This window comes from Salmo trutta, chromosome 33, assembly GCF_901001165.1.
Source record: "Salmo trutta chromosome 33, fSalTru1.1, whole genome shotgun sequence".
Taxonomy (NCBI): Eukaryota; Metazoa; Chordata; class Actinopteri; order Salmoniformes; family Salmonidae; genus Salmo; species Salmo trutta.
Window position 1 is genome coordinate 32,306,817 of NC_042989.1, and position 19,483 is coordinate 32,326,299.

Below are 19,483 nucleotides of genomic sequence, written 5' to 3' on the forward strand. Positions count from 1 at the left end.
CACCAATCTAATTTATGTTGTTGGATGTGTTTCCAAGGAAACCTGTGGGGGGAAAGCGCGCGTTCTCCAGAAATGCTTGGTGACCCATGGGCCACATACAATGATACAGTATATCAAGTAGGATCCCGCAAAAATGACCACATCAAGCACAACAAGCCTATGCTTCAGTATTCATCTTATCCATTCATTTTGTAAATCTTGAATTCCAAGTTGCATTTCTAAAGTTATTCTTGAAAATGCTCAATGACATTTAAAGGTGAGAAGAAACAATGTGTGACAGATAATTTCTCCATAATATAAACCATGCCATGATGGCACATTGGGCCCTCAACTTCTGTAGGCACTTGAAACAACTTCTGTAGGCACTTGTGTGTTCAGTTCATAATGTGGTCAAATGTGGTCATTGCTATTACTTTGGTCTTTCAGATCAGCCAAAGTGTTAACTGTATACTACATTTTACCAATCAGATGTAGCAGTAGGACTATCTGCCTGAAATCACAAAATGTCTGAACAAATAGCCTACCAGTTTGAATTGCATTATAGATTACAAACATATGCAATCTTAACTGTTAAACTTCTTTCAGACTTTTGATTACATTTTTTAAATGATTGCATGTGGATGGAATCCATAATTACATTAATAGGTGGGAGTTTTTCCACCCATGGACATGGACATGGTTATGACTTTTTCCACCCGAATAACCTGGCAATGTTCCCTCCCCTCAGTCAGTGCTGTCCAAATTGTTTACTGCAGAGGTAACCAGAGATTTCACCACTACAACAGCAGCTAATTGGTTTTTGCCAGACACTCTCCTGGTCAATGGGATGCATAATTCATCATCTCTGTGTTCATTATTAATGGCTTAAGGGACAAATCATACTGTGCTTTATCAAAGAACTGTGCCATGCATATACAACATTGTTCTGAATTTGGGTTTAGTTTACAATATGATTTCATTTTAGATGCCCTGTTGAATCTTTAAAATAGTGTTGTTGAGACAATCTCGAATTAAACAATGATAATCCTTTGCCTGAATTCCAGAGGTTAAATGGATAAGAGTATCAACGTTCAAGACTTCAAGGAGAGATAGAAACTAGATACAGTTGAAGTCAGAAGTTTACATACACTTAGGTTGGAGTCATTAAAACTAATTTTTCAACCACTCCACAAATTTCTTGTTAACAAACTAGTATTGGCAAATCAGTTAGGACATCTACTTTGTGCATGACACAAGTAATTTTTCCAACAACTGTTTACAGACAGATTATTTCACTTATAATTCACTGTATCACAATTCCAGTGGGTCAGAAGTTTACATACACTAAGCTGACTGTGCCTTTAAACAGCTTGGAAAATTCCAGAAAATGATGTCATGGCTTTAGAAGCTTCTGACAGGCTAATTGACATAATGTGAGTCAATTGGAGGTGTACCTGTGGATGTATTTCAAGGCCGACCTTCAAACTCAGTGCCTCTTTGCTTGACATCATGGGAAAATCAAAAGAAATCAGCCAAGACCTCAGAAAAAAAATTGTAGACCTCCACAAGTCTGGTTCATTCTTGGGAGCAATTTCCAAACGCCCGAAGGTACGACGTTTATCTGTACAAACAATAGTACGCAAGTATAAACACCATGGGACCACGCAGCTGTCATACCGCTCAGGAGAGAGACGCGTTCTGTCTCCTAGAGATTAACGTACTTTGGTGCGAAAACTGCAAATCAATCCCAGAACAACAGCAAAGGACATTGTGAAGATGCTGGAGGAAACAGGTACAACAGTATCTAAACTCAGCAAAAAAGGAAAGGCCCCTTTTTCAGGACCCTGTCTTTCAAAGATCATTCATTAAAATCCAAATAACTTCACAGATCTTCATTGTAAAGGGTTTAAACACTGTTTCCCATGCTTGTTCAATGAACCATAAACAATAAAGGAACATGCATCTGTGGAACGGTCGTTAAGACACTAACAGCTTACAGACGGTAGGCAATTAAGGTCAAAGTTATGAAAACTTATGCCACTAAAGAGGCCTTTCTACTGACTCTGAAAAACACCAAAAGAAAGATGCCCAGGGTCCCTGCTCATCTGTGTGAACGTAACTTAGGCATGCTGCAAGGAGGCATGAGGACTGCAGATGTGGTCAGGGCAATCAATTGCAATGTCCGTACAGTGAGATGCCTAAGACAGTGCTACAGGGAGACAGGACGGACAGCTAATCGTCCTCGCATTGGCAGACCACGTGTAACAACACCTGCACAGGATCGGTACATCAGAACATCACACCTGCGGGACAGATACAGGATGGCAACAACAACAGCCCGAGTTACACCAGGAACGCACAATCCCTCCATCAGTGCTCAGACTGTCCGCAATAGGCTGAGAGAGGCTGGACTGAGGACTTGTAGGCCTGTTGTAAGGCAGGTCAGAAATACAGAAATACCTTATTTAGATAATTATTCAGACTTCTTGCTTTGTGACTCGAAATTGAGCTCAGGTGCATCCTGTTTCCATTGATCATCCTTGAGATGTTTCTACAACTTGAATGGAGTCCACCTGTGGTAAATTCAATTCATTGGACATGATTTGGAAAGGCAAACACCTGTCTATATAAGGTCCCACAGTTGACAGTGCATGTCAGAGCAAAAACCAAGCCATGAGGTTGAAGGAATTGTCCATAGAGTTCCAAGACTGGATTGTGTTGAGGCACAGATCTGGGGAAGGGTACCAAAACATTTCTGCAGCATTGAAGGTCCCCAAGAACACAGTGGCCATCATTCTTAAATGGAAGAAGTTTGGAACCACCAAGACTCTTCCTGGAGCTGGCCGCCCGGCCAAACTGAGCAATCGGGGGAGAAGGGCCTTGATCAGGGAGGTGACCAAGAACCCGATGGTCACTCTGGCAGAGCTCTAGAGTTCCTCTGTGGAGATGGGAAAACCTTCCAAAAGGACAACCATCTGTGCAGCACTCCACCAATCAGACCTTTATGGTAGATTGGCCAGACAGAATCCAGTCCTCAGTAAAAGGCACATGACAGCCCGCTTGGAGTTTGCCAAAAGGCACCTATAGTTTCTCAGACCATGAGAAACAATATTCTCTTTTCTGATGAAACCAACATTGAAATCTTTGGCCTGAGTGCCAAGCGTCACATCTGGAGGAAACCTGGCACCATCCCTACAGTGAAGCATGGTGGTGGTAGCATCATGTTGTTTTTCAGCGGCAGGGACTGGGAGACTAGACAGGATCGAGGGAAAGATGAACGGAGAAAAGTACAGAGAGAACCTTGATCAAAACCTGCTCCAGAGCGCTGTACATCTGCATTGAACATCTGCACTGTTGTGCTGTGTGGCTCGGTTGGTAGAGCATGGTGCTGGCAATGGCAGGGTTGTGGGACTGATTACCGTGGGGGACCAGTACACAAATGTACGCACTCACTACTGTAAATCTCTCTGGATGGAAGAATGGCACCGGGGGGATGGCTGTCATTTTACGGGCTCCTAACCAACTGTGCTATTTTGTGTTTTTTTGTTGTTGCATTGTTTGTAACTTATTTTGTGCATAACGTTGATGCTACTGTCTCTTATGACCAAAAATAACTTCTGGATATCAAAACAGCGATTATTCATCTCGAACTGGACAAAGCTTTTTTCTTTAACGAGTCTGATGCGAAGGATATAGTGTTGCTCCCAGACAAGGCCCAAATCCCCATCATTCACATGAAGAAAAAAAGGAAATACAGGGGGCGGAGATCAGGGTGCCTTGTGAGAATTCATCGGCGAGTGGGTAACCCACCTCTACCATCCGTTCTATTGGTCAACGTGCAGTCACTGGAGAATAAACTGGATGACCTCCATTCAAGACTATCCTACCAACGGGACATTAAAACTGTAATATCTTAAGTTTCACCGAGTCGTGGCTGAATGACGACACAGCAAATATACAGTTGGCTGGCTTTTCCATGCATCAGCAGGACAGAACAGCTACGTCCGAGGGGTGGGTGTGTATGTCTATTTGTCAATAACAGCTGGTGCGCAATGTCTCATCCAGAAGCGGCACTCCTAGTGGCCGTGGACTTTAATGCAGGCAAACAAATACGTTTTACCTCATTTCTACCAGGATGTCACATGCAACCAGAGGGGGAAAAAAACTCTAGAACACCTTTACTCCACACACAGAGACGCGTATAAATCTCTCCCTCGCCTTCCATTTGGAAAATCTGACCATAATTCTATCCTCCTGATTCCTGTCTACAAGCACAAACTAAAGCGGGAAGTACCAGTGACTCGCTCAATACGGAAGTGGTCAGATGACACGGATGCTACGCTACAGGACTGTTTTGCTAGCACAGACTGGAATATGTTCCGGGATTCCTCCAATGGCATTGAGGAGTATACCACCTGAGTCACCGGCTTCATCAATAAGTGCATCGACAACGTCGTCCCAACAGTGACCAGAAGCCATGGATTACAGGTTATATCAGCACTGAGCTAAAAGCTAGAGCTGCTGCTTTCAAGGAGTGGGACACTAATCTGGACCCTTATAAGAAATCCCACTATGCCCTCAGACGAACCATCAAACAGGCAAAGCATCAATAAAGGACTAAGACTGACTCCTACTACACTGGCTCTGATGCTTGTCAGATGTAGCAGGGTTTGCAAACTATTACGGACTACAAGCCTACCAGAAGGGCTAAATGGCTTTTATGCTCACTTCAAGGCAAGCAACACTGAAGCATGCATGAGAGCACCAGCCGATCCGGATGACTGTGTGATCACGCTCTCCGTAGCCAATGTGAGCAAGACCTTGAAACAGGTCAACATTCACTAGGCCGCGGGGTCAGACGGATTACCAGGACGTGTACTCAGAGCATGCACCGATCAAATGACAAGTGTCTTCACTGACATTTTCAACTTCTCCCTGACCAAGTCTGTAATACACACGTTTCAAGCAGACCTCCATAGTCCGCGTGCCCAAGAAAGCGACGGTAATCTGCCGAAATGACTACCACCCCGTAGCACTCACATCGGTAGCCATGAAGTGCTTTGAAAGGCTGGTCATGGTTCACATCAACACCATCCTCCCGGAAACCCTAGACCCGCTCAAATGTACATACCACCCCAACAGATCCACAGATGATGCAATCTCAATCAACACTGCCCTTTCCCACCTGGACAAAAGGAACACCTATGTGATAATGCTGTTCATTGACTAAACTCATCTTTCTGCAACTGGATCCTGGACTTCCTGATGGGCCACCGACAGGTGGTAAGGGTAGGCAACAACACATCTGCCACACTGATCCTCAACACGGGGGCCCCTTAAGGTTGCATGCTTAGTCTCCTCCTGTACTCCCTGTTCACCCACGACTGCATGGCCAAGCACGACTCCAACACTGTCATTAAGTTTGCTGACGACACAATGGTGGTAGGCCTGTTCACCGACAATGATGAGACAGCCTATAGGGAGGAGGTCAGAGACCTAGCAGTGTGGTGCCAGGAAAACAACCTCACCCTCAACATGAGCAAGACAAAGGAGATGATCGTGGACTACAGGAAAAGAAGGGCCGAACACACCCCCATTAACATCAACGGGGCTGTAGTGGAGAGGGTCAAGAATTTCAAGTTCCTTCGTATCCACATCACCAACAAACTATCATGGTCCAAACACACCAAGAAAGTGGTGAAGAGGGCACGACAACGCCTTTTCCCCCTCAGGAGACTGAAAAGATTTGTCATGGGTCCCCAGATCTTCAAGAAGTTCCATAGCTGCACCATCGAGAGAATCCTGACCGGTTGCATTGCCGCCTGGTATGGCAACTACTCGGCATCCGATCGTAAGGCGCTACAGAGGGTAGTGCGTAAAGCCCAGTACATCACTGGGGCCAAGCTTCCTGCCATTTAGGACTTATGTACTAGGCAGTGTCTGAGGAAAGCCCAAAAAATGGTCAAAGACTCCAGTCACCCAAGTCATAGACTGCTACCGCACAGCAAGCAGCTTGCGAGTGCCAAGTCTAGGTCCAAAAGGCTCCTTAACAGATTCGACCCCCTAGCCATAAGACTGCTGAACAATTTGAACTATTTGAACTATTTGCTGTGGTGGAAAAAGTATCAAATTGTCATACTTGAGCATAAGTAAAGATACCTTAATAGAAATTTACTCAAGTAAAAGTCACCCACTAAAATACTACTTGAGTAAAAGTCTAAAAGTATTTTGTTGGAAATATACTTAAGTATCAAATGTTAAAGTATAACTAATTTCAAATTCCTTATATTAAGCAAACCAGAGGGCACCATTTTCTTTTTCTTTTATTTACGGTTAGCCAGTGGCACGCGCCAACATTCAATCATTTAAAAATTAAGCGTTTGTGTTTAGTGAGTCCGCTAAATCAGAGGCAATAGGGATGACCAGGCATGTTGTCTTGCTAAGCATTCAAAACGTAACGAGTACTTTTTGGTGTATGGACGTATGGAGTAAAAAGCACATTATTTTATGTAGGAATGTAGTGTAGTAAAAGTTGCAAAAGTCTAAATAGGAAAAATAAAGTACAGATACCCCAAAAAACTACTTAAGTAGAACTTAAGTATTTTACACCACTGACTATTTGCATTGACACCCCCCACCTTTGTTTTTACACTGCTGCAACTCACAGTTTTATCTATGCATAGTCACTTTATCCCTACCTACATGTCAAAATTACCTCGACTAACCTATACAGCCGCACATTGACTCGGTACCGGTACCCCCTGTATATAGCCTCATTGTGTTCTTTTTTTTTTCTTCACACACACACACACACACACACACACACACACACACACACACACACACACACACACACACACACACACACACACACACACACACACACTTTAGTTTATTTAGTAAATAGTTTAACTGCATTTTAAAAATTGTATTTAATTGTTGGTTAAGGGCTTGTATTCATTGTTGGTTAAGGGCTTGTAAGTAAGCATTTCACTGTAAGGTCTGTTGTAATCGGCACGTGACAAATAAAAATTTGGATAAGAGTGTCTGCTAAAGTGACAAAATTGAAATACTGCTAGTTTTTCCAGAAAAATGCCCTTTTCATCCTCATGCTAGCTAGCAGTAGCCATTACGGAATGGCACATCACATTGAACTACTAAGGAGCTGATTGGCTGACACTGCCATTGGCTGTGGTGTCTAGCTTGCAGGAGAGCGAAAATGGCAGTTTCCCAAAACATTTGCAGTATTTCAATCTCAATGTTTCAGTGTGGATAAAGATAACATTTGGAGTACAGTGGCTTATTCCATCCCTGCATTGAAGTACATTTTCCAACCCAGATCTAGCACCAGTTCCACAGTAACCATCATTGTGTTCAGACCCCAGTGCAGCTCAGTGTAAACAAGCGTAAGAGTAGGGTCAGAATCTTCTGGCAACATCTCCCCCAGTGTACCACCACAGAGACACGGGACCACAGGTATGACCACACCTTTATTTTTATCCGTCTGGAACTCAACAATTAACAGGTGCTGGATTGGCAGAACTCCTAACCCTGTTACTGTCAAAAAGGAAAACAAATTATTACAAATAATCTGATCTACTTGTGTACTCACATTACCAACGTCACACCACACCTATTCCTCAATCAAATTCAAATCCACGTAAGGCCTAGGAAAGAACATTTCCCAGTGCCACAGATGGCCTGATTACTAGATCCCTGAGACCCTACTCCACTACCTTGTTTCCAATCCTCCAGCCAAAAAAACCCTCTGATAGTTACACTTGTAAGGTATCAACAGGCGCAGTCTTAAAAGCACTATTACACAGCCTATCGGATCCTATCAAGCAGCAATCTTTGCTACGGTAACAAAGCATCCATAATCAATTGACAACCTCATGAAAATCAACCTGTGCAAGCCTAAAAACTCTTGATTCAGAATGAGCTCAGGTGTAATCATTTCGCAAACGATTTACTATGCCCACAAAATGAATTCCTTTTAGGCCCATATATGGAGTACCTGCAAGGACCCCATTCCAACATATGTTTTAGATGAGACAGCTATGCCCATATATGGAGTTCCAGTCAGGGGCACCATTCCAACATGAATATTCCCCTATTAAGACTGTCAGCTCCTGACAGAAGGAGATTACCAATGCTGCTCACTCATAATCTATCACAATAAGGTGATCTGTTGTTAGATTGAACTACAGAATAATAGATTTTGGATCGGGTCTTCATTGCAAACGATTACTGTTACAATTTTCTGATCACATGTCATTTTTGTGTCTTACCTTTCAATTACTCCTTAAGGTCATGACATCTTTTCAAATGTTTTCACCAGATTGCATCATGTGCAGACAGACCTTTTGCTTCTGTATCTGGTCGAATTCAGGACTCCTGAGTGGCGCAGTGGTCTAAGGCACTGTGCTAGAGGCGTCACTACAGACCCTGGTTTGATTCCAGGCTGTATCACAACCAGCCATGATTTGGAGTCCCATAGGGCTGCGCACAATTGGCCGAGCGTCGTCTGGGTTAGGGTTTGACCGTCATTGTAAATACGAATTTGTTCTTAACTGACCTGCCTAGTTAAATAAAATAAGAGGTATGCCTATAGAGTAACATGGTAAATATTTTATAAACATTGAGAGGAAAAGGTAATTGTAAGGACTGGATTTTTTTAAATGAAATTGTAGATGATCTGCAAGCATCATAAACCTGTTAGTCTATATAAGTTAATAGGTTCACATGCAAGGTATGCCGGTTGAAATTGAATGTGGTGTCACTATATTTTGGTTTCCTAGAAATAGCCACATCTGGTTTGTGTCTTTCTTATCTTATGTGAGGAGATCAAGTGAACAGTGGTAGGAGTGTTTCACTATTAGCCACTAGGTGGCAGTAGCCTACAAAATACACCAGTAGGACAGTTACATAGCGTTAGTTTACCAACTTGTAAATAAAAAAATAAATGAACTACTATTAATATCAGTGTTTATGTTGTACATTACAGGCAAATGAGCAATACCAAACCACATATTTCACCATCGGCATCCCTGAGGACACTGTTCTTCTAAAAGGACATACATTTCCATATTTTAGAATAGAAACTGCATTCAGTCGTTGAAAGCCTATTGGTAAAACAGACATTATGATATGTCCCAAAAGCTTATTTCTTTCTGTTTTTGCTGATGAATATCCCATAACATACCAGAAACCATTAATTATCTGGATAATTTCAGCTACATGAACTCTGCACCATCATTGAAGTCAAGGCACATGGCAGAAGTCAAGACATCTGACAGACCTCACAAACACTTTCAAGCCCATCCCCAACTACTCTATGCCAACCTACATAGCTAGCTTGTCTATAGTTCCTGTAAGTGTGCATTCCAAGAAATGACTTTCATAAAAAGATAAAGGACCAACAATATGAACATACTACAAGACATGTTTGTGTATTTTCCAACATGTATTAGGTAACATTTTGCATCTACAGTTACTCACTACTTTGTTGAGTTTGCATGGTCCATATTAAAGCAATATAGTATTTTTCACGTTCAATATTCAGTACTGCAGAACAAAATATGGTGAATATTTGTTTAAAAAAGAATGACTAATAATGACAAGAAACAGACCCCCAAAAATAATATGTGTTATATCTTTCATTTTTTTAAATAATCAGATCAAGAGATTAAAGGGAACATTGCTGTAGCCATTCAATGCAAAGGTTTATAAAAACAGCATCCATTCAATTCAAACTTTCAAGTCAAAAAAGCTGAATTCTTGAAAAACTGAGAAGAAACCTTGTTTTTACACAAGTGTATACACAGTATTCTATACACAATATTCTAAACTGTACAATGATATTTAGCACTGGTGGGTGATTAAACAAATGCAGCTGTATCAAAATAATGTTACATACTGAACATCATCTGTATAACTATAAAAGGCTTCTCTATGATTATAGCCGCTCTCTGTCATGCAGCTCCAATAAGGCCTTTGCCCTTCCAACTCACTACCACTCTCCAAATGCCCCTCAGACACTGTCCTTGTCAAACTCACACACAAAGTACATGGTGGGATGGCAGGCCACATCTGTCCAATCCCCTGCCGCCACCATCTCAGCACAGTCCTCGTCACTGTAGGCATTGTTGGGTTCTCCTTCCCTCCACTTGCTGAAGGTGCTCATGGGGGAGCGATCCACGTAGGTGAAATGGCCCTCACGGTCTATGTCGTTGATGCCAATGTACACCCGGCTCAGGCCCGCCTCAGTGATGTACCCAGCGATGGCTGCGTTGGCCCCCTCGTCCTTGGGCATGGCCAGGTGTCCACCCCTTCCCTGACAATAGACCTCTGCATCTGTGTAGCGTTTCTCCTCCTTGACCAGTAGATAGACCTTACTGTCGGTCTCTTTGATGCCGGCGACAGCTGCAGGGGAGGGCAGTGCTGAAAAATGAGCACTTGTATTTCTATAATCACACTGACATTTATACCCAGCATTCACATTGTGGAATGGAAGCAAACAAAGCCAAATGGTCATAGATGAGAGTGATACTGAAAGGAAACTGATGTCTTTGCCTTTGCGTTACTCTTTGGAAATTCCTAATTCAACATTCATATTTTACTATAAACCAGACATCCTAAAAGCGTACCAGTTTTGATGAACTTCATCTCATTGGATAACTGGGCCACTAGGATGTCCATCTCACCAATCATCTTCCTCAGGGGTGTGCATTCACATGGAGCACCTGATGAGACAAATGGAATGCATATTTTCCATACTCTTTGTGGACTTATTGTTAACTAGACCTGTAATGTTTCCCCAAACAAATACATGTTGTACCTGGATCACCATTCAGGCCCATTGGCCCAGGATCCCCCATATCTCCTTTTAAACCTGAGTGTGGAAACATTGTCAAAGTACATGGGAAATATGGTAATGCATCCCAAAACACTATTGTAAATGCATGTTCTTCTGTTTTTTTATTCCTACCTTTGATTCCACAGGGGCCCATTTTCCCATAACGTCCCATAATACCCTTGTGTCCTTTAACTCCAGTATGTCCTGCAGGGATACATGTGTTACTGTAACTAGAGTTTTTTGTGACTGATTTCAGAATCAAATTAATAATTGGGTTAAATAACAAAGCCTCCACGTGAGCATTTAATCTGTCTTCGATGTCAGCCGCATCATTCATCATCAACAGCTGCAGTCAGCACCTGTCAGTAATTCAGGGGATTCTGGGTAGCGTTTCTCACACAACCTCTGACCTAAAGTAAACATTTTGCTGCTCTGAACTGCCTAGCAGTGATGTAACCAGATCACAACATCCTGTAGGATAAATTCTTGTCAGTGCATACTGTGATCTTTACCCTAGTTTATAGACAATAACTGTCCAATTAAATAAACTCTAGAATCATGTTCTTAAAGGAAATATGATTATTTTAAACCATTTTGAACAAAATCTGTATGGTTTCATCTCTTGTAAAATACATTTGTCCACAAATGTAATGGGACACCATAATGAGAGGCCAAAGGGTTATCCAAATACCTTTTCCAAAGGTCAATCAGAAGGGGTGTTTAAACAGATTTTCATGACAACCAAATTCTCAAACTGCCCTCAGCATTCTCTGAAACTGAAAAAATGACCACTCATAAATGTAAAATCAATATATTTCTCAAGTTTCCCAAGCCTCCATAGATGAGTCATCAACATGTTGTGATATTGTGAGGGATGAAGCATATCACCTGTACAGAGAGAATACTGCACATTGTATTTGTTTCTGTTTTCAAAGATGGATGCTTACCTATCTCCCCTAGTGGACCCACTCTTCCTGGTCTCCCAGGTGCCCCTTTCTCTCCCTTTTCTCCTGGCTCTCCTGTCAAATGGATAGAAAGCTTCACAGATCAAAAAAAACTTCATGAATCAACAACCTCACAACTCTGGAATGTTATGTTACTATTGTTGACAAACAGTGATCACACTGCAATCCTATGATATGAGCCCTATGTGTTTTCTGAGGAGGTTTTCATATTCTTTCATTTTTTATGAAGGCGTGAGTGTATAGAGTACCACAGTCTGAGTCCTAATACCCATAAACCCTAGTGGTCAAACAGGGAAATGGTTCCAATCGTTTTTCCACCATTCATTTTTCCCACAGGGGATTTTAGAAACATTTCAATTAGGGCTGTGTTTTGTGCATGCTTACCCTGGTGTGATGTTTTGATAACCGTGTAAATCTCTCTAGGACAAGGTGATTTATCAATATATTCTCCTGTATTTACACCCCAAAAATGAAATGCTAATTAGCTGCTAATGTGGCTATCATAAAGAACTACAAATGCCATGACGATCTGGACGAGACTGCCGAATCGTGGCAAAGGTAAGAATCTCTGGATTAACTATCTAATGTTAGCTAAATGTAGTAATTAATAAATTGGCTAAATTTCTATAAATGGACAATTCTGTGAACTGTCTTGTGCAAGTTTGAAATTGACACCATACCTGTTAGCAAAGGTGTCAGCTAGAGATGATGTGCAGGGATTTGTCGTTTTCCATGATGTATACTTTGCTGCTAAATAGCATTTTCGAATCAGTGTAAATAGAGCCGAATATATTGATAAAAGTCACCTTGGTTGAGAGAGATTTACACGGTTATCCAAACATCACACCAGGGTAAGCCTACACAAAACACAGCCCTTATTTAAATAGTTTCTAAAATCCCCTACACTGTATGGGAAAATGTAATGTTGGAAAAACATTTGGAACCATTTCCCTGTTTGACCGCTAGATTTTATGGGTATTATGACACCTCTACTGCGGGGCTCTACTGTGTCTACAAAACATTTGGAACTGGATCCCTTATTGATGTCACCTGCTAAATCCACTCCAATCAGTGTAGATGAAGGGGAGGAGACAGGTTAAAGAAGGATTTTTAAGCCTTGAGACAATTAAGACATGGATTGTGTATGTGTGCCATCCAGAGGGTGAATGGGCAAGACCACATTTTTTATTAAGTGCGTTTGAATGGGGTATGGTAGTAGGTGACGGGAGCACTAGTTTGAGTGTGTCAAGAACTGCAATGCTGCTGGGTTTTTCACACCTAACAGTTTCCTGTGTGTATCAAGAATGGTCCACCAACCAAAGACATCCAGCCAAGTTGAAACAACTGTGGAAAGCATTGAAGTCAACATGGGCCAGCATCCCTGTGAAATGCTTTCGACGCCTTGTAGAGTCCATGCCCAACGAATTGAGGCTGTTCTGAGGGCAAAAGCGGGGTACAACTCAATATAAGGAAGGTGTTCTTAATGTTTTGTACACTCAGTGTATATGCCTTTGAGTCCTGGGATGAGGATCTGGACGGTGCAGGGTTCGTCTGACATGTGCTGTCCATGAGCTGACTCCATCAGGGTCAGCCCCAGCAGAGTGATAAGAACACAAGGCATCAGCTCCTCTGCTCTCATCCTGCAACATGGACGGGTTGATGGACTGAAAGACATTTAATTAGATATTCACTGACTGGCAAACACACACACAAAGAGACACCAGGAGAGCCGAGGTAAGACTGATTGGCAGACAATTGAGAAAATACAATGTCATGGTTGGCACCGTGGTACAATTATTGCAGATATGAGCAATGATTCTTCAGGCCTATGTGATAGTTTGCTTTCATACAGTACATCACAACAACTGATATTAGACTCAAATCAACTATCACATCACTCAGTACAAAACAATGTGATTGACAACTTTTCCTGACCTAAGACCAAATGTTCTTCCCTGGCTTAAATTCCCTTAAAGTGCCTTGGGACATTCCAGATGAAACAAGACAAAGTGTTGTGACGGATCGCATACAGACAAACAACATCCCCCCCAAAAAAATGTTTTACCAAGCTTGCTTTATCATGGCATACACAGCAAATCATGTGGGTCTGGAGTCACATCAATAATTCTACATTTAACCTACCTTTTGTGTTGTTTTCCAGATCCCCAAAGCAGCAAGTAGCTTCAGTTTGAGGATTTTCCCAAATTGTCCTTGTGAGTTAACAGGGGCTTGCACACTGGTGGTCTTTTCAAAATATTTGTTTTTCCTCCTCAGGACCCTAAAATGTGTGTGAAAGGCCTTCCATAAACAGTTTCACAGATAAAGCCAGGGGCAGCTGGGGTCTCAGAGATAATTGGATGGGAAAGTGTGGGGGTCACTGACATCAGCCTCATCTGGGGTGTATTCATTAGTCCGATTCCGTTGCAAAATGTTTGGTCTGTAGCAAAACGTTTTGCAACGGAAATCGTTTACCGTTTACTCTGGAACCAAACGGAAGCAAGCAGAGCAAACGGAACGAAACGGGGAGCGACCAAACTGAATTTGTCCAATAGAAAATCTCGTCTTAATTTCAAAACGCGACATCTGAGGCGCTGATTGCCCCGCATAGAATCAACGTTGAACGTTACTATATTTGAGTTCATTTTACATGGCCTGGTGCTTCTGATGAGCGGAGTTAGTAATTTTCGACCATGTTATTGGTTCATAAATTAACTCTCTACTCATGGACAGGTGGTCGCAGGTGTTCGTGCGAATCATATCTGTCATATTCAGCATTGTAGATATGTCCTGGGATGAAACAAGGCTAGTATTTGCTAGATGAATTAATGAATGAATGAACAGTCAAAGTTACGTCATCCAGCAATAATATATGTGTATGTGACGCAACCCAAGTCAAGTTAGCGAGTGAACTGGCTAGCCACGTTTGTCTTAGTCTTTGTCATTGAAAGTGGTGAGTACTTCTTGGTGAGCCAGGTACCCTCCAGGAGTGGTTGTCCAAAGCAGAATCTTCCAACATGGATTTGCCTCTGCTGTAGTTTATCAGAATAATGCCCAATGGTGAAATATTCCCTTATTTAAAACATAATTAAGCGTTTCAAACGTTTGTCAATCTCAAATCTGTAATGTATTATAGGAATGACTGTGCGCTACATCTTCAAATGGAGAAATAGCCCAAGGAAAATAAAATTATCTCCTAGAAAATTCAGGTAAATTGCTACTTCACTGCCATTTCAGAAAAAGCCTACTGTAGAGTAAATCCTATCCTTGACATAATGTTTATTGTTTTGACGTAGGTGTGCCTATGCCTTCCCAGGTCCACCAATGGCTGTGCCCCTGCCCAGTCATTTGAAATCCATAGATTAGGGCCTAATACATGTATTTCAATTGACTGATTTCCTTGTATGAACTGTAACTCAGTAAAATCATAGAAAAATTATGTCAAACACCCTCTTTACCCCAGGGGACACTGGTTCCTGGCGGTCATCTGCTTTCCTGGCCTAGATGACCCCCAGCATGAGCCCGTGTCTCCAACTTGGCTGGAGGAGGCAGAGAGCGACCTGGACAAGAGGATCCTGATGGACTACACCTCCCCCAACCCCATGTCACTGTTCTTCAGCCCCGAGGGCAGCAGCACCAAGGGTCGGCCAGGCCCAGCGGCTCCAGACTGCGACTTCACCAAAGAGGGGAGGCTGAGCGTGTGCTCAGACGGAAGGGGAGGAGAGGAGCTGTGGTCGGCCATGAAGGAGCTCAGTGTGTGCCCCACCCCCATGGGTCTATGGTCACATCCCCCTTGGGCTGTGCCGTGGCGGAGATCTTTGTGGGCTATACTCAGCCTTGTCCCGGGATGGTATGTTGGTGGTTGGAGATATCCCTCCAGTGGTGTGGAGGCTGTGCTTTGGCAAAGTGGGTGGGGTTATATCCTCCCTGTTTGGCCCTGTCCGGGGGTTTCATCGGATGGGGCCACAGTGTCTCCTGACCCCTCCTGTCTCAGCCTCCAGTATTTATACTGCAGTAGTTTATGTGTCGGGGGCTAGGGTCAGTCTGTCACATCTGGAGTATTTCTCTTGTCTTTTCCAGTGTCCTGTGTGAATTTAAAAATGCTCTCTCTAATTCTCTTTCTTTCTCTCTCTCTCTCGGAGGACCTGAGCCCTAGGACCATGCCTCAGGACTACCTGGCTTGATGACTCCTTGCTATCCCCAGTTCACCTGGCCGTGCTGCTGCTCCAGTTCCAACTGTTCTGCCTGCAGCTATGGAACACTGACCTGTTCACCGGACGTGCTACCTGTCCCAGACCTGTTGTCCCAGACCTGCTGGAACCCTGACCTATTCACCGGATGTGCTACCAGTCCCAGACCTGCTGTTTTCAACTCTCTAGAGACAGCAGGAGCGGTAGAGATACTCTCAAAGATCGGCTATGAAAAAGCCAACTGACACTTACTCTTGTGTTACTGACTTGTTGCACCCTCGACAACTACTATGATTATTATTATTTGACCATGCTGGTCATTTATGAACATTTGAACATCTAGGCCATGTGCTGTTATAATCTCCACCCGGCACAGCCAGAAGAGGACTGGCCACCCCTCATAGCCTGGTTCCTCTCTAGGTTTCTTCCTAGGTTTTGGCCTTTCTAGGGAGTTTTTCCTAGCCACCGTGCTTCTACACCTGCATTGCTTGCTGTTTGGGGTTTTAGGCTGGGTTTCTGTACAGCACTTTGAGATATCAACTGATGTAAGAAGGGCTATATAAATAAATTTGATTTTATTTTATTTGGGTCTGATAGAGAAGCAGCAGCAGCACCTCTCAGTTGAGTGAGGAGGAGAATACAGTCTAGTTGATCATAAACTCGGCATTGTAAACATAGTTTGGATTTAGCCGCATCAGTGTCTGGTGAAGTTGGGAAGAATGGTAAGCATTTTGTCCTACATTTGATTTATGTTTTAGATGATTGCAATGGATCTGAAAGGGAACATTTATATATTTTCCTTTTCTCCTGACCAGGATTCAAATGAGTTCCATTTCCAGCATATTTTTTTTATTTTGTTTCTGCAATTTTGTTTAATATCTAAATAAATCAAGTAGTTCACTTGGCCTTTACTAGTCCTGTATAAAAGGACCAATATAGCCTTCTGTAACACATCCCCCAAAAAACTATAGTGCCGCAATACATCTGTTTATTGCAGAAATTGTGAATAGTATACGTTGTATTGTAATGCTGGTGAGGTAAAATAATCCAGTCAAGTTTAATGAATTACAGGGGTAGGCTAATCCAAGTGTAGGCTATGAAACAATGCAAATAGAGAAGACTCAAATGTGGTCAGCGGCCGATCAAAATACCAGCACAAAGTCTCCGGTTGTAAAAAGGAGTTGTCCATGGTGTTGTCATTCAAGGTCCTTTATTTACCCAGTTCATAATGAGCACAGGAAGGTTGCATTTTGGCTTCTGCTCAGATGGATGAAGCCAGGGGGGAACACATGCAGCAGACACACCTCACGGCTACAGACCTACCACAGATCTGACTTGCATTGGTATAGTGCTATTTATATTTTAGATGAGGGGGCGCAAACAATATGTAAATTATGTCGTCATTTCCTCAAAGTTTGTGCCGACAGAGGTTGCCTATCATTACAGGGCTCTCCAAGCCTGTTCCTGTAGGGTTTCACTCCAACCCCAGTTGTAACTAACCCCATTCTATCTTATCAACCAGCTAATTATTAGAATCATGTGTGCTAGATTAGGGTTGGAATGATGATAGGAGGATGGTAGCTCTCCTGGAGCAGGTTTCCAGATTTACTCAAACACCAAGTTACCTATATAGGCCATCGTCACTGTCAATCATGAACTATAATTATTCATGTTTTACCTGTGAAACTGCATCAGTATGCCAATCATTTGATTGGGAATAGCCTATGCATTTCGATCATCTTGAATTACTGTTTCGTGAGCGAAGTAGAGCAGATGGTGTTAACAAACTATTAGCCTTTTTTGTATTTTGTTTAAATCAAAGCATATATCCTGCCGTGTGTGTGTGATCTGATCTGTTTCACCTGTCTTTGTGCTTGTCTCCCATCTCCCCTCATTTATCCACCCTCTGTATTTATACCTGTGTTCTCTGTTGCCAGTTTGTTTTGTTCGTCAAGCATACCAGGGGTTTTCCCTTTGCGCTTGTCTGTTTCTAGTTCCTGTTTTCTAGTTTTGACCTCTGCCTGCCCTCAGACTGCCTGCCGTTGTGTACCTTTTGGGCTCTGATCTGGATTACTGACCTCTGCCTGCCCTTGACCTGTCGTTTTGCCTGCCCCCGTTTTAGTAATATACTTTTGTTACTTCGACACTGTCTGTATCTGGGTCTTACAACAGGCCTACAAGCCCTCAGTCCAGCCTCTCTAAAATCCCAATTGGCCTCATGGTAAAATCCCTGAGTGGTTGCCTTCCTCTCCGTCAACTGAGTTAGGAAGGACAATTGTATCTTTGTAGTGACTGGGTGTATTGATACACCATCCAAAGTGTAATCAATAACTTCACCATGCTCAAAGGGATATTCAATATCTGCTTTTTTTTTAACCCATCTACCAATATGTGCCCTTCTTTGCAAGGCATTGGAAAACCTCCCTAGTCTTCGTCGTTGAATCTGTGCTTGAAATTCACTGCTGACTGAGGGACCTTATAAAATTATCTGTAAGTGGGGGTACAGAGGTGAGGTAGTCATTTAAAAAAATAATGTTAAACACTATTATTGCACAGAGTGAGTCCATGCAACTTATCTGACTTGTTAAGCAGATTTTTACTCCTGAACCTTTTTAGGTTTGTCATAACAAAGGGGTTGAATACTTATTGAATCAAGACATTTCAGCTTTTCATTTTTTATTAATTTGTGAACATTCCACTTTGACATTATGGGTTATTGAGTGTAAATCAGTGATAGAAAATCAACATGTTATCAATTTTAAATTCAGGCTGTAACACAACAAAATGTTGAAAATGTCAAGGGGTGTGAATACTTAATGAAGGCACTGTAGCACCTTTAGTTCCTGTGTCTCACTGGATTTCAGTTATTTTTATTTATTTATTTCACCTTTATTTAACCAGGTAGGCCAGTTGAGAACAAGTTCTCATTTACAACTGCGACCTGGCCAAGATAAAGCAAAGCAGTGCGACAAAAACAACAACACAGAGTTACACATAAACAAACGTACAGTCAATAACACAAAAATCTATGTACAGTGTTTGCAAATGTAGGGAGGTAGGCAATAAATAGGCCCTAGTGGCTAAAATAATTACAATTTAGCATTAATACTGGAGTGATAGATGTGCAGATGATGAATGTGCAAGAGGGTAAGTAATAATATGGGTATGAGGTAGTCGGGTGTGCTATTTATAGATTGGCTGTGTACAGGTACAGCCAATCTGTTCTTGTATATATGCCAACTTTTTAAAATGTATTTTTAAGAAATTTTTTATAGATTTTTTTTGGAGGGGCTGTACTTGTGACTGTTAAGTACCTGTGTTGTTCAATCTTTATTGGTTGATAGGATGGTGGTATGATTCTTCCATTATTGTCGCATCACAGTAAAATCACTTAAAAGGAGAATTTCAGTGCAGATGGAGCTTTGTTCTAGAAATGGCTCCGGTTGATTCTTAATGTCCTGTTCAAAAATATGTCAGAGACATATGAGTCTGTT

The 19,483-nt window shown here is 42.2% G+C and overlaps 1 protein-coding gene across 3 annotated transcripts; it reads right to left on the minus strand.

Annotated features, from left to right (window-relative positions):
- Nucleotides 1–8,950: 8,950 nt before the first annotated feature.
- Nucleotides 8,951–14,097, minus strand: LOC115172839 (collectin-11-like). Of its 3 annotated transcripts, none has more exons than XM_029730636.1 (7): nucleotides 13,945–14,097; nucleotides 13,312–13,442; nucleotides 11,785–11,856; nucleotides 10,970–11,041; nucleotides 10,820–10,873; nucleotides 10,629–10,724; nucleotides 8,951–10,422 (listed from the first exon to the last, which is right to left on the minus strand). In XM_029730636.1, exons 2-7 carry the CDS (start codon nucleotides 13,439–13,441, stop codon nucleotides 10,013–10,015), a joined length of 834 nt encoding a protein of 277 aa, XP_029586496.1. In that variant the 5' UTR covers nucleotide 13,442; nucleotides 13,945–14,097; the 3' UTR covers nucleotides 8,951–10,012. The 3 variants fall into 3 exon arrangements, with proteins under 3 accessions (XP_029586496.1, XP_029586494.1, XP_029586497.1); XM_029730634.1 differs by having other exon boundaries at nucleotides 13,312–13,466; nucleotides 13,945–14,095; XM_029730637.1 differs by having other exon boundaries at nucleotides 8,951–10,404; nucleotides 13,312–13,466; nucleotides 13,945–14,093.
- Between the last annotated feature and the right edge of the window lie 5,386 nt (nucleotides 14,098–19,483).